The sequence below is a fragment of the Thalassophryne amazonica genome, chromosome 21, assembly GCF_902500255.1.
Source record: "Thalassophryne amazonica chromosome 21, fThaAma1.1, whole genome shotgun sequence".
Taxonomy (NCBI): Eukaryota; Metazoa; Chordata; class Actinopteri; order Batrachoidiformes; family Batrachoididae; genus Thalassophryne; species Thalassophryne amazonica.
In genome coordinates, this window is record NC_047123.1 from 24,382,196 (window position 1) to 24,407,208 (window position 25,013).

General features: G+C 38.4%; 1 protein-coding gene across 1 annotated transcript; it reads right to left on the reverse strand.

The window, feature by feature from the left end:
- Window positions 1–1,063: 1,063 nt before the first annotated feature.
- On the reverse strand, window positions 1,064–24,987 carry LOC117503013 (protein-tyrosine kinase 2-beta-like). Its single transcript, XM_034162158.1, is given in 34 exon segments — window positions 1,064–1,504; window positions 3,709–3,789; window positions 3,919–4,053; window positions 4,800–4,834; window positions 5,879–5,903; window positions 7,536–7,571; window positions 7,812–7,964; window positions 8,069–8,184; window positions 9,821–9,862; window positions 9,865–9,886; window positions 9,979–10,087; window positions 10,401–10,563; window positions 10,566–10,598; window positions 10,799–10,838; window positions 10,840–10,895; window positions 11,184–11,284; window positions 13,139–13,254; window positions 13,373–13,473; window positions 13,836–13,917; window positions 15,241–15,338; window positions 15,424–15,468; window positions 15,600–15,631; window positions 15,810–15,849; window positions 15,933–16,050; window positions 16,209–16,310; window positions 17,166–17,240; window positions 17,361–17,501; window positions 17,597–17,651; window positions 18,697–18,759; window positions 18,915–18,994; window positions 22,253–22,340; window positions 22,431–22,609; window positions 22,680–22,915; window positions 24,964–24,987. Coding segments are annotated over 33 exon segments (2,973 nt in total). The 5' UTR covers window positions 22,878–22,915; window positions 24,964–24,987; the 3' UTR covers window positions 1,064–1,291.
- Window positions 24,988–25,013: the final 26 nt, after the last annotated feature.

Below are 25,013 nucleotides of genomic sequence, written 5' to 3' on the forward strand. Positions count from 1 at the left end.
ATATTTTCCGCTTATCTGTCTGTCCCAGTAATTCAAGAACCTTATGACATCACAAACATCAAGGCACAGCTTGGTCAGACTGCCTTTAATCTCATCATATTTTGTGATGTGACTGGGTCCTTTGACTGAAATAAAATTTGTGACAATTCACAACACAGGTGCATTAATTGATAGTAAATTTAGTAATAAGCAATAACTAAGAGTTAATTAATGTTCATTAATTGTTTGTGTTAGTTAATGCAGCAATAACCATTAAGTAAATGAATTTTTAACTGCTTTGTAGTAATTTATTAATGGTGTTCAGTATGTTAATACATTTTTCAATAATATATAAATTAATACTTAACCAATATGAACACCCCTAGTAAATCGTTCCTCAACACATTGAAGTTTTAATTCACTGCTCGATAATGCTGATTTCTGCATTAATTAATGTAATACTGGTATGCTGGTATAACTGTAATGCTGGTTCTTTTTTATTTTGCATTATCTTAATTTTTTCCCCATTAAAACCCTAAATAGAATATGTGAGTAATATTTACATTTTTTATGTTAAACCCACCTGTTATGGTCTTCTGAAACAGTTGATGTATTTTATAACTTAAAAACTGGACCAATGCTAATGCGTTAGCATGTCTACGGCATTTTAAATATTAAAGTTAGCATTGAGCTTAGCCAATATCAAGCCTCTCTCCCCAGTGCACAAAGGATTCTGGGATACTCTAAAACTGTCAATTGATACCTTTTCGTTACTTGAAAAATCTTTTTTCAGTTTTTGTAAAAGAAATGCAACTTGCATGATTTCTTCTTTTTTTTTTTTGATACTATAAATTTTATAGTGCACAAAAGGGACTTCGTTTCAATAGAGGCAGGACTTGCAGTGGGGAAAAAAAGGTGTAAAAATGAGATGGAAGCCAAAAAAAATTTTTTTTTTAAATGAACATGCTTAACTACACATTTATTGACATCATCTTGGTTAAAATTGACAAACCTTTCACTTTGTATCACCTTGACGAGGTACAATATAATCAATCGCAAGTCAAGACATGACACATTTTATATGTACAATAATAATTCATTTTATAAGCAGATAATAACTCACCAATCAATCACACTCTTGGCATCAATCACATTTTCCCCTCAGATTGGTCTTGTTCACACATTTGTATTTAAATTTAACAAAACACATTTACAGGAACAGCATTTTGGCTCTACACATAAATTGCAACTTAACATATGAGGAAATGTCACGTCTGATTGACGTGAAAAACCCGAAGTTCCAGGAGCGTTTCTAGTCCACGGGCTTGGCTATGTTGGCCCTGACTCTTGCTTGGTCCACAGCGTCCAGCATGTTCTTGCCGTCCATAGCCAGCGTGTGAGCTGCAGCCAGCATCTGTTTCTTACACTCCTCCTTCAAAGAGGTGATGGCATTCTGCTGAGCCAGGCGCATTTTGCTGATCAGCTCCGCCATGTCATTATTCAGCAGTTTCTGGGTGCCCTCGATCTAAGGGAATAGTAACGGATCGCTTGAATTGATTTTATTAGGAATATGTTCAGGAGGCCCCAATAACAGTAAAACATACGATGCAGTGTGCTATCAGGGTTTGAAAATTTTAAAATGTGCACTTTCTTCAGCTGTAGCTTCTACTAGAGGTGGGCGATACCGGGAATTTTGGTATTGATCTGATACCAAGTAAATACAGGCCCAGTATCGCTGATATCAATACTGATACCGATACTTTTTAATATTTAAGCTTCATAGATCCAAAGGATCCAAAAGACCAAGGATAGAATTTCGCCAAACATATTAGGTGACAACAAAATACTTTATTATCGCAACATTAAAAAAAAAAAATCACTCAACACAACTTAAAACAAAATCTCCTGAGGTAGAGGGCTGACAAACCACAATACAAGCGTGCGCTGCTCCGCGTTGTGCTGCTTTTACAGACAGAGAGTAGTCCTGGATGAATCTGTGTGCACAGCAGTCAGTGCATGCAGGAGAGAAAAAAAGCTTGAGTATCAATCTTTTTACACAAGGATCATTCAATATCAATACCAGTGTTGGTATCGATATTAGGATTGATCCGCCCACCTCTAGCTTCTACACAGTGACACAAGAGGTTCTCGACATATTTCAGTCCTTTTGTTCTTCTGTCAATCTGGACAGAACAAGAAGCAAGTCCTACATACATATTGGTAGCCCAACTCCATTGCCACTGAGCAACCCAGGTTAACTCAGTAGCAATGGAGGACAGATCTTGTCTTAATCATGCAAGCACACCAAAACAAATGACGTCAGTCCATTTCATGCCTTAAGGCCCACTGATTCTGTAGCGTGTTGGGAATGAGATTCTGCAACTCCCCATGGATGTGATGGCCACTCCATCACAGGTGACTTCCCAACCAAGGCTGGTACCCATTTACAGCTGGGCAGACTGGGACATCACGTATAAGATGTCTTGTCAAAGGACACAAACATGCAGTGGTCACACCTTGACTCAAGGATGGTAGTCCAAGTCACGTTCAGCTATACAGAGCCACTTGCTCTGCAATTATCTGAGATGTGTGAACTTGCTCAGTTGAAAAGTTATGCCATGGGAGGACTAGAGGACCAGATCAGTCAGACAATGTTGATGTTCGTGAGAAAGTGAGGGTGCAAACAGGATTTTGAAAGGGACATGTTGGTTTTTCTAGTAGGGTTATGGTGGAGCAACTGAAATTCGGTGGGGTTGGGGTGGGCAGAATTCCAGTCCAGTGAATCCCCAGCAGATGTTTCCGCTTCCATACACTTGGCAGGGTGGATAACAGCACTGGAAGCTACTGCTGATATTCACAATAGAAGTATTTCATATCACTCTGGGGTGTGCTCAATCGTTTTTGAGACAATTTTAATAGGCTGTGGTCAGAGTAGTTGAGAAAATTGTCCTCAGTTAAACCACATTTTCTATATCAGAGCTTTAAACCTGAATTTGTTTTTTCAAAAAAATCATTTTTATGAACAGAAACAGTATTTTGGGTTCCATCTTTAAAATGGTCAACAACATGAAATCCTGCTAAATCACATTTTATGCAAAGCTGTGCGCCAAAATCATAATCTTTCAGACAATATAAAATGTCTATTGAAATGTGATTTTTGCTTGATAGTCTGTCACTAATGTTACAGTTAGCAAGCGACTATGCTAGGCGCACTGTTTAGCATAACTGGAGCTAGATAACTATTTCTATCAATATTTCTCCGTACATGTTAGCCTGTACATCAAACATTAATGAAGTTGATGTCTAAGATCAACATTTATAAGGTACATAGCATAATATTTACCTCAACACCACATTTTACTTGACTAGCGTAGCTGCTGCTACTGCTTGTAAATTTCTCAAAGAATCTAAGGAAGTGAAGTCGGCACCAAGTTATTGCAAGCGGAAAATATTTTAATTTGTAAGAAATAATAATAATAATAACAATAAAAAGAAATAATGCTATTAACTGGTTCCTGAACATCAAAAAATATAAAGTTTCTGGTTGAATTTTTGTTCCTGCTGATAAATCAGTTGTTTTTTTGTTTTTTTTTTCGTTTTTGTCCTTGAACCAGTTCAAAGCCTTGGTTTTTGCTAAATGTGTGCTGTCACTTTGTCGTGTTTTATTGGCAAACAATGTTTTGGTGTGGAGACAGACTGCAGATATACTGTACTGGTGATATACTGTACCTCCGTCCTGACGGACTCATGTAAGGACGGCAGTATGTCGTCCACATTGTGAATCAGATCTCGTAAAGCCATTCCCACGGACTGTAGGCAGAGAGCAACACAAACGGCTCATCAGCTCTGTGGTGCCACAAGCTAACATTTCCTACCTTAAAATCAGAAATAAAGCAGCAGTAATTTTTTTTATTAAATTCACAATCATTCTCAGTGCACCTTGACAGGAGTAATGTATTGTTCCGCCTGTACTTCGGCGATGTCATTCTTGAGCTTGGACAACAACTTTGACAGGTTCATGACGGAGTGATACACTTTGTCATCAGAACGGTCCAACTCAGCCGTTGGTGCAGGCTAAGGAAGAAAAACAAACAAACGATAAAATAGCTTTGTTGCCTCACTGACAAAATTTTTAATGTTTTTAAAATCATCAGATGACAAGGTAAAACCTCTCAAATCATTCTAAAGTCAGTTTTAAGCAGAAACAAGGCAATAATCGGTGATGCACAATGAACGCATCAGCTAGCAGCTCGTGTAGCTGCGGCGCACTGATAGTTTCCTCCGTCTTTTATGATGAAATAATGCTGAATTTATGTGGAAATGATTGTTGTACAAAAGCTTCAGATATCTGTCGCTGACATAGATGATGACTGGAGTGTAGTTTGAAGCAGAAACGATGTGATAATTGGTGAACCGCGGCTAATAACGCATGCACAGTGAAGGCAGGGTGGACTGATTTTTAGGGGGGGGACTGTTCGGTTGGCGACACCGGATCCAGATCACCTCCAAAATGTAATGGAGTCTCTCCAGGCCTAACACCAGTGTGTGGTGAAAATTTGGTGAAAATCCGTTAAATTGTTTTGACGTAATCCTCAAAATCCGACAACAGTGACGCGTTCAATTGAAATCCTGATCCATAATCTGGATCTGGATCACCACCAAATTTAATGGAGTCTTCCATTGCCTAATATCTATCTGTGGTGAAAATGTCATCTAAATTTGTGCAGTAGTTTTGACATAATCCTGTTAATAGACAGGCAAATAAAGAAAGAAAGAAACACCAGTGATTTTATTACATCCTCGGCGAACGTGATAATTACCTTTGCTGTGAGCCGTGGGGGTTTCTCTGGTGGTACTGGAGGCAGAAAAATGAAAAAAGAATGCTGTTAAGTTTTCAAAATCACGCTCACAGAAATATTTACCCTAACTTTTAAGATTTATGTAATTTTATTACATGACTAATTCCCATTTACTTTTTTTTAGATAATTTAATACAAACCTACCAAACAAACCTTACATGATGCATATTCATTAATCCTATTTATTTGAAATGCATAATCCTCAGCTTTATGTATTTAGTATTAATAAAATATAATTACTCTAAATCAATAATAATGACAGTATTTATTAAAATACATAAAGTATATTGTTTGAATTGCATAATAATTTATGTTACCTATGTTATATATTGGTAGGTTTGTATTAAAATGATCTTAAAAAAAAGTAAATGGGAATTTGTCATGTAATAAAATTACATAAATCTTAAACGTTAGGGTAAATATTCCTGTGAGTGCACAGAAATGTGAATGATAAACCTTTATATTAAGGTGGTAGTTAATTACTAATAAGGACCTTACAAGTCTTTATAAGATTCTTATTAATGTTATTATGTGTTAAGACTCAATACATGGTTTTCTAACTATTGTTACATAATTATTCACTCATTCATTTATTCATTTTCTGCCACTTATCCTGGTCCGGGTCAGGGTGGCAGCAGACCAAGCAGCTCAACCCACACTTCCCTATCCTCAGCCAAGTCCTGTACATTAATACTTAATTACCAAAACATAGTCACCCAAGAGAAAACCTGTGAACAGTTTCAAAGAAGCCACTTGGATGAATTGACTTTTAGATATTTCTTGATTTTAACTAAATTACCAAGTCCTTGTGTGACCTTTACTAAATGTTTGTGTTTCTTTATGAGCAGTTAACTAAGTATTTTTAAGCTACATCTAAAATGAGAGTAATATCTTAAATATTATTCCTAATATTTATGTAGTGTTATTAACACATTAATGTTAATAAACATTATATAAGGCCGAGTAAAGGCCTTATTACAGTTAACACTTAATACAAGGACCTTAATCTAACGGGTTACAATACAAATGAATTAATTTACCATTTTCATCCTCAGGTTCAAGGGACTGAAATGAACAGAAGAAAAGACAAAGATCATGAGTGAGGAACAAAAATCACCAGAGCACATGCCCCCCCCCCCCCCCCCCCCCCCCCCAAAATGAAATTACAGATTATTGAGATAAATTATTGATTAAGAGATCAAAATAAAGATGACTTTAGATTTTATCTGAAACAACTAAAAGACACATTTAAAACAGTCATATTAAACTATTTTGATCACTGAATTATTTTTTCAAACTCCCTTTTGAAGAAAATGCCATATGCTGCCCTTTCACTCAGTCTTATCAAATATTAGTATTTGCTGTATTTCTATGTTATTTCACACAAAGAAGTCAAATTTGGAAGTGTGGAAGGAAAATAGTTAGGCTGATTTAACACTTTCATGTAGACATATTATGTGCCACTGGCTTTAATAAGGAGTTATGACTGAATTACAAATAATCCAGTTTTAAATGGTTCTACACCGAGTACAGGCTGCTTTACAATGAGATACTTCAAGTGGGGTTTTAAACTAATACTTGACAATTCTTGCTGTTTAAGAAAACTCAAAATGGATTGTTCTGTCTCTTTGGCTTCTAACAACAATCAACAGAATACAGTCCATCGAGAAAGTATTCACAGCACTTCACTTTTCCACATTTTGTTATGTTACAGCCTTATTCCAAAATGGATAAAATTTGTTTTTAACTCAAAATACTACACACAGCACCCCATAATGACAATGTGAAAAAAGTGTTTTTGGGATTTTTGCAAATTTATTACAAAATAAAAAAACTAAAATCACATGCACGTAAGTATTCACAGCCTTGCCCATGAAGCTCAAAATTGAGCTCAGGTGCATCTGTTTCCACTGATCATTCTTGAGATGTTTCCAGAGTTGAATTGGTCATGAGAGGCCCAGACTGAATCTGAACATCAACGTTCCCCATCCAACCTGATGGAGTTTGAAAGCTGCTGTAAAGCGGAATGGGCAAAACTGCCTAAAGATAGGTGCACCAGCTTATGGCATCATATTCAGCATATATTCCTGAGGCTGTAATGTTGCCAAAGGTGCATCAACAAAGTATCGACCAAAGGGTTTGAATACGTAAGTACATATGATTTTTTTTTTTTAGTTTTTTTATTTTTCATAAATTTGCAAAAATTAAAAAAAAAAACTTTTCATGTTGTCATTATGGGGTGTTGTGAGTAGACATTTGAGGGGGGAAAAAAAAAGAATTTACTTCATTTTGGAATAAGGCTGTAACATGACAAAATATGGAAAAAGTGAAGCGCTGTGAATACTTTCCGGATGCACTGGATCTTCAGATTCTGAATGGTCAAAACACCCTTTTGTGTCTGAAAAAATGTATTTTATTGTAATTATTATATACACTTTGCCATATATAAAACCAAACAATTAATTAATTAAATGTAAAAAACCATCAACATATAACTGAATATTGTGTAGACTTTACAGAGATGCCAACCATTACCATTTCATAGTAATCATTACTGCATGGGAGGGTTCATTACTATTAAATTTTAAGAGCTGTTCCATACTTTTTCATTTTCATTCCTCTTCAGGAATTGAGATATGATGACGAAAATTTGGCTGGCATTGCTACTGTTAAGTTAGTTTGAAAGTGGACACCTACCACTGGAGTCGGTGTGTCCTCTGGTCCCATGGGGTCCTGCAAAAGAACAGGCAGGTTCATTTTATAGAACACGGACGTGGTCCCACTCTTTGGAACCGATAGCAGGGGCACATTCAATTTTAGACTAGCAGGGCGTCGAGAGAGAACGAGCGGATTGATAGTGTTTAAAGTTTCCTCTTTCCTCGTAGCCACCTGGGCCACATTGAATTCAGGAGCAGGATGAAGCTTAGACAGAGACAGCTGTTTGTCAAAGGTTAACGATACTCTGTTTCCCACCAGGAGTCTCTCCTTCTTCTCCAGCCACTTTTTATCTTGCGCCATCTGCTCCTTCTGCCGGCGGAGCGTGTCCTGCATGCGATGCCTCTCTTTCTGCCACAAGCGCTGGGCGTCTTCCTTACTGCTCGGCTCCAGGCGAGGAAATTCGCTCTCCTAGAACAGGACAGAGGAACACGTGGTTCACAACTGCACCTACTTTTCCATCCTTCGCTGCATCATCATATTTTTGAACATGCGTGCGCAAAAAACGTTCCTACCCCCATTGCTGCGGCGCCGAGGCGATCTAACGGCAATGTCAGGGTGTTCATGGAGTCAACAGGGGACTGATATTCACACGGGCTGGCCAGGTCGGGAGAGCTTGCACACAAGCCTCGTTTAGCTGCACCAACACGCAAACACGCCACTTAGTACAAATAAAACAACTTCGTAAAGAGTTCAGATTGTGCAAAATCAGTTATTTCTCAAAATATGGTCAGTTTTTCTCTGGATACGGTGAGTTTACACAGCATGTGAATTATAATAATAGTTAGCTTCATGTTAAGGCATGTGTTAGCTTTAGCTAGCTAACATTAGTTAAACTGACAAATGTTACACTCTAAATAAAACATTGTAGCTGCATTTCGTTATGTCCATTTGCTACCTTTCTATAACATAAACAGCTCTTACAAGTTTAAATTTGTAAGAGCTCTTTGTGTAGAAACTAGATAAGATTAGCATTCATAATAGAGACTAGACGCAATCTAAGTAAGAAGTAAAATGTATTAAACATTAAAATGCATTGGGAAAGGACCAGAGACTATTAATTGATTCCGACGCATCTTTCTGACGTGGCCACAAGTCCTTTCTAGTCCATTTTTGTGACCTCTGATTATCTCATTCTAATATCATTGGCCAGACAACTGCTTAAAGCTACGTGAGTCGGGTTTACTGTCATCTAGTGGTGAGGTTGCACATGGCAGGATGCCGGCCATGATTTTGTTTCCCTTCACATTTCGCTTCTTTGGCCATGGGGATTCATGCTACCTTGCCTTTTCTTGTGATAAGCAATATGTATGATCCTCCATTTGGCAAAAAAATGAGGGTTCGCAAAACTTGTTAGCCTGCAATAGCCACCAGTAGACAATCCATAGGGAAGCAATTAGTGATTCCTCTTCTTCTTCTCAAGTCTCAAGTCAAGTAACCCTTTTGGACTACGGCTTCAACATGGCGGTGCAACATGGCAGCCTCCATGGGGGAGGACTCTTCCATGTAGATATGAAGGGCTCAGTGTAAACTGGGAAAACACATCCATTCATTGTTGGGGTAATTAATGCACTAATAACCTAGTTGTTTAGTGAGTTTCTGTGTATGATCTCAGTTGTCCAGGTGGTTCCATTTGTAGGGAAGCTGATCTTTGACTGGACTGGGTTGCTTGACGCGAGGATGTTTCGCTTCAAATCGCAAAAGCTTCCTCAGGTAAGTGTCTTGCTAAGAGCAAGAATTCTGCTAAGAGCAAGAATTTTAGCTGAGGAAGCTTCTGCGATTTGAAGCGAAACGTCCTAGCGTCAAGCAAACCCAGTCCAGTCAAAGATTCAAGCTTCCCTACTATGTTTAGCTGAGTTAAGAACTGGTTTGGACCACTGAAATCATATTACACGATTCTTTGAGGAGTGAAAATAGGAAATATGTCACTCATTTCCTTTTCTACACCCACGTGTTTTAATCAAGCTGTAATATACTGTATACAGCGGTGGGACGAAGTCCACTCTCATGTCATCAATCTGCAAGTCCCAAGTTCAGTCAAGTCAGTCACCTTGCAAACAATGGTGGTCATTATGATTGAGACTTGACTTGGGACTTGCTAATTCATGACTTGAGAGTGACTTGATGGTGACTTCGTCCCACCTCTGTCTGTATATAAATCTTTCAACATCTTTTCTTCGCACCAAGTTTCCAGATGTTGTGTATAATTCCTGTAGGACAAATACAGTAACTTGGTGGAAGGAGGCATTGTTGGTGTTTTCTTGCATGTTGTACCTGAATATGTAGACCAATGCTGAGCGTGTTCCCAATCTTCCTGGTTTCGATCTTGTAGGCTGTGTAAAAAGTGATTAAAAAAAGTATTTGTGACAAGGGTTGTTGTGTGAAATCCTGCCATCGTGATGGAACCTGATGGGCTCCTTCGTACCTTTGGAGGAGGCTCGTTGAAACTCAACTTGGGGTCCAAAAACTTTGTGGAGCGTAGTTTGTCCCGGTGTCTCTCTTCTTCCTGTTCTTTTTCCATTTTGTGGACATCGCTAACAAATTACAGACAAACGCTTTGATCATGTCACAGTAACATCGTTCTTTTACCGCACATAAATACAAAGTGTATTGAAATCGCTCCCTATGGATGGAATTTTTAGTATAAAGTGTATAAAGTTGACTAATAGCTGGTAGCACTTTTAGAATGTAGTTAGATTTCTCAAAAAGGCAGCTTCGGTCTGACGCACAAAATGACAAATCTTAGAGCTTTTTACAATACATCTTTAGTCAATTCACATGTGATGACAACAATGACAACTGGATCATAAGTATGAGAAGCTTGATGTATAAGACTGTAACAAATACCTGATCTTGACCACCAGCTCCGTGAAGTTGGGTCTCTCTCTAGGATCATAGGACCAGCAGCGGGTCATGAGCGAGTAGAGGGCAGGAGGGCAGTTGTCCGGTTTCGGCAGTCTGATGCCTTGCTCTAATTGGTTGATGACGTCTCTGTTCTCCAACCAGAAAACGGCTGCTGTCCACGACTCATGATCTCCCAAACACCACACAGCTATGAAAAAAAACAAAAAACAAAATAAACCCAAACCTGCTTAGATATTTGTCTGCTTATTGTACTGTAGTTTTGAACTCAACCAGAAGATGGTGCTGATGTGGCAAAAAGCAGACAGGCGACAAAGGTAAGGGTTGACTGGTTTTTATTTTGGACCTTTTTGCTCTGTGATGATGAAGGTTATACTTCCAAAACTCACCAAACATCCAGACGTCACTAGCTGTGGTGAAGCGGTCTAAAGTTGATGGATTCCGGGGCCATCCATTTGATTGGCAGTCGAGTAACAGACGCTGTGAAGGCATTCAATAAAGACATATAATATGCACATTTTCCAAGTAGTACATATGTTAAAAAAAATACACAAAGACACTATTTTGACAAGAAAATGTATATCTGGCTGTTCATACCTTAACAGTCAATATTTAAGGAGCAGTTTATGTACTTTGCTTCTCACCAGCATCTTTTAAAGAAAATATTAGGCTTTGAATTATTCAGGAATCTTTTTTTTTTCTTTCTCCTATTACTTATTTGGTTTAAAAGAAAAAAAAAATGGCAGAAAATAACAATGCCTGTCTTGCCTTTGTAGTATTCTTCTTCTTCGATGTATCTGGACAAACCAAAGTCGCCCAGCTTCACACAGTCTGGACTGGCGACTAACACATTACGAACCGCAATGTCTCTGTGACACAATAACAATAAAACAGATGAAATTACATCCAGATCCAAATGTAGGTAATCCTGTTAGGATGAACAGTGAAGAAGGATGATACATTGGTCCAAGCAGCTAGTACTGTCCAGATATAGTAAGAAGGTTTGAGGTTCAAATTGGACCTGTCAGTATAAATTGTTCTGAAAATTGACTTTCAAAGGACTGAGGAAGTTCAACCTGCCAAAAACAATGATGGTGAACTTCTACACTGCCATCACTGAGTCCATCATCTCCTCCTCCATCACCGTCTGGTACACTGCTGCCACTTCTAAGGACAGGAGCAGACTGTAGCATATAATCCACTCATCTGAGAAGGTGATCGATTGCAATCTGCCATCCTTACAGGACCTGCACATCTCCAGGGCCCTGAGCCGAGCAAGGATTTTTTGTTACCCTCCCCTCTGGCAGGTGGCTGAGGTCCATCAGGACTAAAACCTCAAGCCACAAAGACAGCTTATTTCCAGACTTTCCAGCTAGACTTATAAATAATGCCAGAGACCCCCATTTACCCTTCCTCCCCCACTTCCACAAAGTACAGATCGGTCAATTCCTGCACTGAAACGTACTGTACATCTGCATGCTTTTGCACAGCCCCATTCCACTATGTTATATTTATTTAACAGTGAACATAGTTTTGCCTATTTGTCTATTTGACTCCTTTACTTCTTACAGAAGTATTTTTTCCATTTTTTTTAATTGATATTTATGCACCAATGACACCAGATCAAATTCCTTGAATGTGAGAATTTACTTGGCAATAAATTTGATTCAGATTCTGAAATTGTAAAGACTCATTGATGGCTCATTGTGCTTGATGTTGCAGGTAGCAAGGGAAATCCATAAAGTTACTGCTGATGGCTTATTTTCCTGAATGGTTTTCAATATAATGATTATATTGGCAAGGTGATGGTCTAGTGGTTAAGCAGTGGGTTCAAACCAGAATTATTGGTTCAAATCCCAATCTGGCTGCGCTACGGGCTCTTGGGCAAGGTCCTTAATCCCCAAGTTGCTCCTGGTGTGTAGTGAACACCTTGCATGGCACCACTCTGACATCTGTGTGTATGGGTGAATCATGTGAGGCATCATTATAAAGCACTTTGACCTTCTGATATAGATGGAAAAGCGCTATATGTATAAATACATTCCATTTACATTTACAAATTAAATAAGAAAAAAACAGACACGCACAGCTGAATTTCTGATCATAACACAGGAGGTTTCCATCAGTTTGGACAAACTTTTATAAAGTAATGCAGCTGAATAATGTTACTTTTTCAATCCTTTGTGTGCAACATGTCAACTTTGTTCAGTGTCAATTTTTTCAGTTTAACATTTATCATTTTCATATAATTATAGTCTGAGCAACTGTGATATAAATATTGTCAAACAATCTGGGGTCACAGGTGGTTAAAAAAATAATTAAAAAACCCAATGTGATCTGTTTTTCAGTATTAGCTGTATAAATTACATTCAGAGACACGTCAAACATTTTACAGTGTAATATTAAAAAAAAAAAAGAAAAAGAAAAGAAAACCTGCTTTTTTTTTGGCCTTCCACAAAATATTTTCAATTTATTTTGAAATCTAAAGGTGGACACCTGACTTCCTGTCCTTCTGCCAGCTTCCTGTTCTCATTCCCAGCACCTGTTCATCGTCAGCTCGTTAATCTTCACCGTTTATCTCAGTGTGACTGGTTCAGGTTTTTTTGTTCTCTGACAGCATATTTTGTGGCAGTTTTTTGTTTTTAATCTTCTGTTAACTTAGCCACACAGTCGGTTGTTTACTGTTGTAGAACGCTGCATGAATTGTAGAAATGTGTTTTTACCTGTGAACCATGTTGACCCCTACGAGGTAGACAAGGGCTTTGCAGATCTGCAGGCTGAACAGCACCAGCGTGGTGTTGGTCAGCTTGTCTTGGTTCTGTGTGAGATACTCCCCAAGCTGCAAAGTTTCAATTCAACAAGCATAAACTTATTTTATAATTTTTTTTAAGTTAAAGTCGTACTTTCACCTTCTTCCCATGTTGAATGCAGTTATGTGTTTGGAATAAAAATCTGACCTCGCCGTACTGGTAAAGCTCCATCACGATCCAAACGGGATTCTCCTCGATTATTCCAATCAGTTTGACAATGTGCGGATGGTTGAGGTTCTTCATAATTACTGTGAAACACACAAAATACACAAATGTCACAGCTAACAAGTTCTTGTGTTTTGGTTTAGTCAGATTTGTAATCTGTGACATTTCTATAAGTTTATGTGTTTTGACTTTTTGACTTCTGGCTGTCACTTGCTCTCGATTTTATTTTCATTTCATTTTGATTTCCTTATACAGATTAGAGGATGACAGGTTTGGAAGAGGAGAGGGAATCGGGGTAATTATGGGGTTCTGTTTTGTTTCTGTTATAGGGAGGGAAGAAAAAAAAATCTGTATTTTTGTACCTTAAATCTGTGACTTGCATTTAAAAAATCAAATTATATAAAATGTACGGCAGGGGATTTTTCGGCACATTTGTGTCAAATACCTGCTTCGCTCATGAACTTCTCCATCACATCAGGCGAACAGTCTTTGCAGGTCTTCACCGCCACACTAACCCTGTCACCATTCTGCAATTGACAAACAATTTGATTTATTATTTATTTTTACACTTTTTGATTTATTAGGCGTTCCACCAAAATGACGTACCCAAAAGAAAAGGTTTATTAATCTGGAACCAACGCAGTCTCACGCGTTTTTTTCAATAGGTTTTTTTATGTTACTATTACTAACCCTGCCCCTCCCCCTAACGCTAACTATAACCCCCCCAGACCCCCCCGCATTAGTTTTCATTTCGTGCTCCCGTCACGGAATGCAGTTGAATGAATTCGTGCTCCCGTTACAAAAATGTGGCACTTTTCATGACATTATCATGAACTAATAGATTCATGTATATTTTGTGATGCTGAATCACGAAATGCCATGAGATCTGGTAGTCTGGAACACAAAAAAGTCATTTAGTTTGAACCAAGTCACAGAAAACCTTTTTCAAGTCAACAGGAAAATGGTTTTGCTTTCAGTATTGACATTCTCAGACTCGGCAACCATGATTTAAAAACACTATCCTATTTAAGCGGACAGAGATTTTTATTTCAAGTTGTGCGTTTTTTTTCCAATATGATCATTTCATGAACACAATCAGCCATCTGCCTGGATTAAGATACCTGTTGGCTGTTTGCACCACAACTACATTTCAGTTGTTGGTCTAGTCCCCATCCTGCACTTGTTTCAAGGAATTAAATTTTTAAACAGTACACATGATTTGCAAACTGGATGATTTTGGAGTGTAAATACAAAGTTTCTGTTCATCTGTCCAACATTTAAATGTCACCAAAAACAAAGTTTGAATTCTGGAATATTTGACTTAACAACTGTGATGTGTGTTAACATGAAGATGTCAAATATTTTATCCTTGAAAATGTTAAGATTTATTAGTGTCCCAAGTGCCAAAATCCAAAGTATCATAAAAAACAAAAAAACAACTGGACAAAAATTACAGACTCTGACAGATACAACAACAGCATGTTCAGTCAGGTGGACAAACCTGAAATAGTTGTGACATCACACGGGCAAAGAGGCTGTCTTACAAGACCTCAGTAGATCTCAGACTTGAATTAAGGAAGATTTTCAGTTAGTTTTCCGCAAGTTGTAACTGGCATGCTTAACGTAAAGTAGGAATGGTTTCAAATAAATTTGTGTGGCTCAAAGGAACATTTTTTTCTCCATCGTAGAGGTCTAGTTTATCATAATAATACAACAATTGCCAAAAACGTTTAAAAAAACATTTACTATGTATACATTTGTGTGTGTGTGTGTGTGTGTGTGTATATATATATATATATATATATATATAATGTAAAATTACTATGTGTATGTTGTGAAGTAACACTTACTGGATGCTTGTAAATTCCATCGTAGACCTCTCCAAAAAAACCCTCGCCAAGAATTCGGCCAAGGACAATGTCATTTCGGTCGATCCCGTACTTTACAACTATAAATAAAATTGGTCAAAGTCACATCCAAAGTCATTTACCTCAGTTAAGTTTGTTATTTATTTATTTATCTTTCCCACAAACCTGATCTGGGCCTTTCATCAAGAATCTCACAGTAGATATCAGACCCTAAAAATACATAAGAACAAAAAAAAAACCCAGATATTTCATAATCATAACCTCACAAGTTTATATTAAATAAATACACAACATACAAATTAAATGGAAGCTGTAAAAAGAAAAGCAAGAAGTCAGCTTACCCATACTGTATCTGAACGAGGTGTTTTCTCTCCTGCAGAAAGTACAGAATGGGATTAAGGGGTGCTCCATAAATTTTCCAGTTCAGTACTAATGGTATGATGCAATGTGAAAAACTTATCAATAATGCTTTCATATAAAAAATGAAGGGAAATGACGGGCAAGCACCAATAATTAATCATTGTAAAAATGAGTAGCAATAATTCACTCACTCTGTGGGAATCTCGGGGAGAGAATTTCTGGTGTTGGCATCTATGAGATATATAAGGGAAATTTAATTCAGATTTCTTTCAACATATGTTCAACATTTTAGCACAGCAGTATTTATAGCCCACCTTTATTTGGGCGGTAAATAACAGACTCATCTGTGCCGGTTTCCAAGCGGCAATACCCATCGATGAGATCGATCATGTTCTCGGCCATTGGTAGCGTGGCCACATTGATGGACAGATCCTGTCGGAAATGAGACCAATGTGGGAGGACGGGATTTATCAGGTCAAATTTCCAATAACCTCTATGTTAACAGTACAAACAGATTACAGGTACTGAGTACTCAGCATTGTTCCTTATTACCCTACGTGACACTTAGGTGGCGGCGATGTGGTACTCACATGTTTGGCCCCCTCTATGGCTAAGGTTAGGAGCGCCTTGCCATCACTCTGAGATAAGCTTTGTATTTTCTTGATATGCTTGAAGTCAGCTAAAACGACGGCCTGGCGGTACAAAAATAGAGGAAGGCAGTAACTGAATCTATGATAATACTGTTTACTTTTGCCATTGATTATACTGTAGCTGAAGAAATAATTCTACGTGAGTCACGGAACAATAATTGGGAATTATTGCCAGAACTGATTTAATTGTTTCAAACAAAAATGCTAAACATTCCAACATTTACAATGTGTGATTTGCTATTCACGTTTGCAATAATTTTATTATTATTGTCCTTCCAGCCAAACATTTTCCAATATATCTCCAAGACTACTGGGCCAAAGCGAACCAAACTTGTCACATGGGTCATCCCAGTTGGGGTATCAATCAACATAGCAACAGTAACCTGACTTGAATTTTACTGAGCTCACAGGTCAGTGAGATTAAAATCATATTTTAGCTCACAGAGATGATGCTACTTGAGGTAGACAGAAAATTTTGACAAACCCTACAACTGACTCCAAGGACCTATTGATCTTATTATTTGGGGTCACAAGATCATCTAGCGAGGAATCCTACAGAGAACTGGATGCGGATCTGCCAGTTTACGGCCTGTGTCGAGAAGAATGCTTTTGATTTTCAGAACAATATCTCAATAGGGATTTTAGTTACTTCTGTCAAGATCACAAAAGTTTTGGTTACATTTTCAAGGAGATGCAAATCAAGATAATTTTAAGTTTTTATATTTTAATCCAATTTCATTTATTTGTTCTTCGACGATATGAATTTATCATATCAAATTTTCAAAAACAATATTTTTTACAAACTGTTTTAAGTCTTTAACAAATATGCCAGAGTTTAATCTTTTGGGACTAATATTAAGCAAAAAAAAAAAAAAAAAAACCCTCCATCTCGTTTACCGCGGCATTCTTCTGGGTGCGTTGGCGAATGCCCCTCCCACCGATGACTAGTTCCACTGACAGGCTCCACCCTTGCTGTTAAAAAAAGGAGCCATTTTAACAATTTTGGAATATTGCAATCTGACCAATGGTTTATCAATTTTCTGTCTTCAAATATACAGATTATTAACAGAAGGAGCCTTTTTTGTTGCTCACCACAAGTTCACATGGGAAGACCTCCTCATCGTAGCTAACAAAATCTCTGAGAGTTTCAAAAAATTTGATCATACACTGGTCCTCCTTGAGCGTGGCGTACTGTTGAAACGTTTGCTGGATCAGCTTCCGTAGATGCTTTGGCTGGAGCAGAACAGGACATTATTAAAAAAATCATAAACCATCATGATAATACAACTCGGTATTCAACAATACTTTTTATATCGATACAACTTTACCTTCATGCTGACAATCAGATGCTTGGGAAAGAAAAGGTCCAGGCCCACTTCTTTTCTACAATTTCAAAAGACATTTCAGAAGAACCTTCAGAATCAAACTGCAAACATCACTGCAGTTGAACACTATGGGTCCAATTTTGACAGCAAATGCAAAAACAAGTCAGTCCATTTGGGGCATTTGCTACTTAAGTGGTCAAAACACTGGTGCAAAGGAGCCGTTTTCTAAAAGAGTGAACTGAACTTATTAAGAGTATCTCATGATGACACAGTTGTCCAATATCTTACTGTATCAGAGCTCAATATTTCCACTTGTCCATACTCTTTGTCCATGTCTTCATTTGTTTTCCAATTGTAGTTAGTAACTTTTGAAAACATCTGGTCCTGTTGGGACTCAAGAATCTATCTCTTTTGGCTGATTTCCACCATACTTCATATGTAGATGACGGTCAGTCCCAGAACTGCCCCGAAAGGGTTTGTTTAGGCAAAGATCAAGATCACTGGGGTCAAAGGACAAAACCTGGCAGAAATATATCTGCTTGGATTAAGTTTTGCAAAGTAAATATATCTGCCCAAGGGAGATATATTTACCAACAATCTCTAAGGCCAACTTTTTCACTTGGCACATTCTGTGAAGGTGGGTGCCAGATTTGCCCAGCAAGATCAAATTTTCCAAAATACCATTTCTGCCTGTCTGGTTGCTGGTCTACTCCTCAGGTCAGTTTGCTAGTTTCTATCAAGTGATACGTCAAAAAAAGGTTGAACCGGAAATGTATTTTGGAAAACAGTTTTGATTTTCAACCTAATTTTGACCAAATGTGGTACACACTTATGTGGATTAAGGTCATTAGAGCTAAATGTCAAATTGCTGTAGCCCCTTACGTTGTTCACGGTCACAGGTATTATTACCTAGTTATGAAAATTTTACAATTCAAATGTATATGCAAGTGTTTATTTTTATTTGTTCTTGTTTGCTAACATGCACACTGCATTAATTTTCACTGAATTCAACAATCGGCAATAAAAATTTCCCTCTACTTTTGGACTCTATGCCTGCACCCAACAGAATTTGAGTTACAAATTTAAGAGAAAATGCAACTTACTCTAACAACTCAAAGTTGGACTTCTTTTCTAGACCCTTTGCGTTCATATCTTTATAGAACCTCCTGTAAAAAATAAAAAAGCACAGCAAATGAAAGTCCTAAATCAACAGTACATCAAAAAGACTGTCACACTATAAAGGAAACTAACCCAGTCTACATACCACAGGTGACTCAAATGTTCAACTTTTGACAACACAGATATTAAGGCGGTGACTCACCTGATTTCCAAACACCCGAGCTGCAGGGCCATGCCGTCGCTAACCGTACTAGCGTGATACTGCATGTAGTCACTACGTACCTGTCAAAATAGGAAAAAAAAAACAATGACTGTGTACTGAAAACACTTGAGATTTTAAGTACGATTCCCAAATTGGGGACTGGAACCCATTTGTGCTTTTCAACAATGATCTGAGGGGCTGTGAGATCTAAGATCTGTAAATACAGACTAATCCTTCAGACAAAACAGAATATTTTGCAGATATAAACACTATATTAAAAACTTGCCCCAGTCAGTCTTCATTAAGCACAAAATTATGCTTGTATTACATTAGTCGATGACTAATGGTACCCGACTAGTCAACTAATGATGCTGTCATCTTTTTCAAGGCCAGCAGCACTTATTTTTCTTCAACACCTAATCTAAGATCTAATCATATCTTAGATCTTGTTCTGACTTATGGTATGGAAATTCAAGACTTAACAGTATTCCCTGAAAACTCCCTTCTGTCTGATCATTTCTTAATAACATTTACATTTACTCTGATGGACTACCCAGCAGTGGGGAATAAGTTTCTTTACACTAGAAGTCTTTCAGAAAGTGCTGTAACTAGGTTTAAGGATATGATTCCTTCTTTATGTTCTCTAATGCCATATACCAACACAGTGCAGAGTAGCTACCTAAACTCTGTAAGTGAGATAGAGTATCTCGTCAATAGTTTTACATCCTCATTGAAGACAACTTTGGATGCTGTAGCTCCTCTGAAAAAGAGAGCTTTAAATCAGAAGTGCCTGACTCCGTGGTATAACTCACAAACTCGCAGCTTAAAGCAGATAACCCGTAAGTTGGAGAGGAAATGGCGTCTCACTAATTTAGAAGATCTTCACTTGCCTGGAAAAAGAGTCTGTTGCTCTATAAAAAAGCCCTCCGTAAAGCTAGGACATCTTACTACTCATCACTAAATGAAGAAAATAAGAACAACCCCCGGTTTCTTTTCAGCACTGTAGCCAGGCTGACAAAGAGTCAGAGCTCTATTGAGCAGAGTATTCCTTTAACTTTAACTAGTAATGACTTCATGACTTTCTTTGCTAATAAAATTTTAACTATTAGAGAAAAAATTACTCATAACCATCCCAAAGACGTATCGTTATCTTTGGCTGCTTTCAGTGATGCCGGTATTTGGTTAGACTCTTTCTCTCAGATTGTTCTGTCTGAGTTATTTTCATTAGTTACTTCATCCAAACCATCAACACGTCTATTAGACCCCATTCCTACCAGGCTGCTCAAGGAAGCCCTACCATTATTTAATGCTTCGATCTTAAATATGATCAATCTATCTTTATTAGTTGGCTATGTACCACAGGCTTTTAAGGCGGCAGTAATTAAACCATTACTTAAAAAGCCATCACTTGACCCAGCTATCTTAGCTAATTATAGGCCAATCTCCAACCTTCCTTTTCTCTCAAAAATTCTTGAAAGGGGTAGTTGTAAAACAGCTAACTGATCATCTGCAGAGGAATGGTCTATTTGAAGAGTTTCAGTCAGGTTTTAGAATTCATCATAGTACAGAAACAGCATTAGTGAAGGTTACAAATGATCTTCTTATGGCCTCAGACAGTGGACTCATCTCTGTGCTTGTTCTGTTAGACCTCAGTGCTGCTTTTGATACTGTTGACCATAAAATTTTATTACAGAGATTAGAGCATGCCATAGGTATTAAAGGCACTGCGCTGCGGTGGTTTGAATCATATTTATCTAATAGATTACAATTTGTTCATGTAAATGGGGAATCTTCTTCACAGACTAATGTTAATTATGGAGTTCCACAAGGTTCTGTGCTAGGACCAATTTTATTCACTTTATACATGCTTCCCTTAGGCAGTATTATTAGACGGCATTGCTTAAATTTTCATTGTTACGCAGATGATACCCAGCTTTATCTATCCATGAAGGCAGAGGACACACACCAATTAGCTAAACTGCAGGATTGTCTTACAGACATAAAGACATGGATGACCTCTAATTTCCTGCTTTTAAACTCAGATAAAACTGAAGTTATTGTACTTGGCCCCACAAATCTTAGAAACATGGTGTCTAACCAGATCCTTACTCTGGATGGCATTACCCTGACCTCTAGTAATACTGTGAGAAATCTTGGAGTCATTTTTGATCAGGATGTGTCATTCAAAGCGCATATTAAACAAATATGTAGGACTGCTTTTTTTTGCATTTACGCAATATCTCTAAAATTAGAAAGGTCTTGTCTCAGAGTGATGCTGAAAAACTAATTCATGCATTTATTTCCTCTAGGCTGGACTATTGTAATTCATTATTATCAGGTTGTCCTAAAAGTTCCCTGAAAAGCCTTCAGTTAATTCAAAATGCTGCAGCTAGAGTACTGACGGGGACTAGAAGGAGAGAGCATATCTCACCCATATTGGCCTCTCTTCATTGGCTTCCTGTTAATTCTAGAATAGAATTTAAAATTCTTCTTCTTACTTATAAGGTTTTGAATAATCAGGTCCCATCTTATCTTAGGGACCTCGCTCTCAGATTGCAGGCTTACTTGTAGTTCCTAGGGTTTGTAAGAGTAGAATGGGAGGCAGAGCCTTCAGCTTTCAGGCTCCTCTCCTGTGGAACCAGCTCCCAATTCGGATCAGGGAGACAGACACCCTCTCTACTTTTAAGATTAGGCTTAAAACTTTCCTTTTTGCTAAAGCTTATAGTTAGGGCTGGATCAGGTGACCCTGAACCATCCCTTAGTTATGCTGCTATAGACTTAGACTGCTGGGGGGTTCCCATGATGCACTGAGTGTTTCTTTCTCTTTTTGCTCTGTATGCACCACTCTGCATTTAATCATTAGTGATTGATCTCTGCTCCCCTCCACAGCATGTCTTTTTTCCTGGTTCTCTCCCTCAGCCCCAACCAGTCCCAGCAGAAGACTGCCCCTCCCTGAGCCTGGTTCTGCTGGAGGTTTCTTCCTGTTAAAAGGGAGTTTTTCCTTCCCACTCTCGCCAAGTGCTTGCTCACAGGGGGTCGTTTTGACCGTTGGGGTTTTTACGTAATTACTGTATGGCCTTGCCTTACAATATAAAGCGCCTTGGGGCAACTGTTTGTTGTGATTTGCCGCTATATAAATAAAATTGACTGATTGATTGATTGATTGATTGATTGAACACCAAAGACCAACGTGATTTCTACAATACAGCGTTGAAGCACTGTTGCTTATTCCGAAAAAACGTTGGCAAAGTAAAACTGAAACCAAGAGATGGTGCCGAATTCTGCATCAACTCAAACATCTGACTGTAAGGACAAACTGAAATATAAAAAAATGTTACCTGTTGGTAAAAATACAGAAGCGTAGACCTGTCGTCTTTGAATTTCTCCATGAAATTGACAGGAATGTATCTGATACGAAGGTCATACCTGTATTTAAGAAGCAAATGTATTCACCATCCAAGATAACAATGGGTTTTTTTTAAATCGTTGTAGATATTTTCTCAAAAGATGAAATACCTCCACTCAGCTTCCACGTGGTTGCTCTCGTACCGTTGCTCCACCTCCCCGACCGTCAGATCTGGGTGCAACCAATGAAGTTCTTCTGACTTTAGGTGCTTCAGGAGAAGACCGTAGCATCCCATGTGCTGAATGTTGGGCCCAAGTCGGCCACTGATCAGAATTGAGCTGATGATTGCCTTAAGGAGAGGGAATGGGAGATGTTAGATGACCTACCAAAAAAAGCCACATTTCTGTAGATACACTTACCCTAACTTGCCAGGAGCTGTCACATTTGACCAGCTTGAAGTTCCTGCCCAGGGTGCTGTTTGTGCAGAAGCACACTTTGAGGATCTTGACAGGTCCTTGTTCCCCAGAGACATGAGAATCAGGGCTGGACTCAGAACCACTCGGTTTTGGACTGGGCACCTTCCAGGACAGGGTGTCACCAAGCATCACCTCATACATTTTCACGGTTGGATCGGCACCTTCATAACCATTTCATCCTTCACACAAAACAAATGACCTTTTTTAAAAAAAGAAAAAAAAATGTAAAAATAAATGCATTTCTTTGTGAAATATTTTTATTCAAAATTTTATCTTGCTTTTCAATGTACCTCTCAATCCCAAAGAATATTGACAATGGCAATAATCTATTTTCTTCACTATATAGCACGAGACTATATAACACCCCGAGTAAGCACACCTTCCTTTTTAACAGGAAGAAACACCCATCAGACCAGACTCAGAGGGGTGGCCATCTGTTTTTGCCATTCCAACAAGCCAGAGTACCGATGCATCAAAAGAACTGAGACTTTACGGTAAATAGACACTTTCATGACACTTTTCCATCTGATGTAGACACTCAAAGTACTTTTCGATGCCTCACATACTCACATAATCTCACACGCCAGAATCAAGGTGTTGCCATGCAAGGACGACTATCAGCAGTGCTTCTTTATAGCATATGCTGATGACACAGTGGTGGTGGCAAGTGGTGAGTGCAGAATGTTCCCGGTTCAAACCCCACCCCGTCACAGTTCTCCATGTAATGTGGAATTGCGCCAGGAGGGGCATCCAGCATAAAACCTGTGCCAATTCAACATGCACATCCACCTTGGTTTTGCTGTGATGACCCCAAGTGCAACAAGGGAGCAGCTGAAGGGTTTGATTTGGTTGACCAAGCTGCTCTGTGGGACATCCTCAGACTCTGTGGGGTCTCCAACCAATTGCTGGGTATCATAGCTAGCTTACATACATGTACTATGAGCGTAGGCAGAATCTTAAAATTTTTTCACAGTAAAAACTGGTATCTGTCAGAAGTATTCTGACATCTACACTGTTCGATACTTGCATGGAAGAAGGCCATGAGCATGCCCATGTATCACCTGGTGGCAGCAGATACTACGAGGTAAAGATGATTATTTTCAAGAGTCAGGTCTGCCTGGGTGGTTGCCATCTATAGTGTGGCAATTAGTGGCGCATGACCTGTAATGTTGGCACAAATTAGCATGCAGAGGGCAAAGAGGTTGTATTTATTCTATTAATTAGCCATGAACTTGTTTTCCGCATGATGTAGAATAAACCACACTGCCATTTGTCACCCTTGTTATGAGCTGGAAAAAGTGAACTGCGAGGATTTCTGTTGAGTTAACGGAGCTGCACCAGTGCCAACAAAGAGAAGCCACCAAAGCTCCCTGAGGTGAAGCAGTGTCAGGTGAAATTTACTATTTTTCGATGCACATTTAGATTTACTTTAAGTGGTTGTTTTCTAATCAATCTTGTTGTGCAAGCTAGGCGTATGTGTATCGTAAACACCTTTTTGCAAGGCGTGTCTGGATACTTCACATCCTATAACTACCATGAAAAACTGCTATCGATTTCACCCCATATTTCTGGTGGTCTACTGTGTGGAAATGGTAACTGAGTTAACTTTCCTGCATTCATTCAAGTGCAGGTGAAGTCTGTGATTTAAGCGTGTACTGTCTTTCATTGCTTGTGCTATGACTTGCACTATTTCATATTAAAATTAGCTAACTGCATTCATGATTTCAAGCACAGACCTGTTTGATTCATGAAGCAAACTTGTGCTCGCCAGTGCAGAAACGAACTGCATGTCACATATCTCGACAAGAAAATTGGTCAAACTCTCCTTTCCCTGAAAGTATTAAAGATGACTCCTCACAATCCAAAACCAACAGCGAAAGGTGTCTATGACTAACCTCTCCGCATTTCAAAACTGAGCTGTTTTGCAACCTGTGCCAATTTGCGCCGAGTACAAGATTCTGAGAGCATCATAATTCATAAATTCCTCACAACCACCAAATCTAAGAAACAAGAATCTGCTCCAAACCACTTAGATTTGAACAAACAGTTACTGTAAATTGTTAAAAAAAAAAAAGAAACAACACAATTTTTTATAGAAAACAGCAGCAACCTACTGAGGAATTGCACAGTTAGTCTCAGCAAATGCAACATGACATTTAAAAAGGTTAAAAAAACAAACAAAACTGACAACGCAACAAGCGAGTTGATATGCCTGCTGGTTACTCACCCCCCGATCGTGACGGCTACAAAAGTGCATTTTTGCTGTCGTGCTGTGAT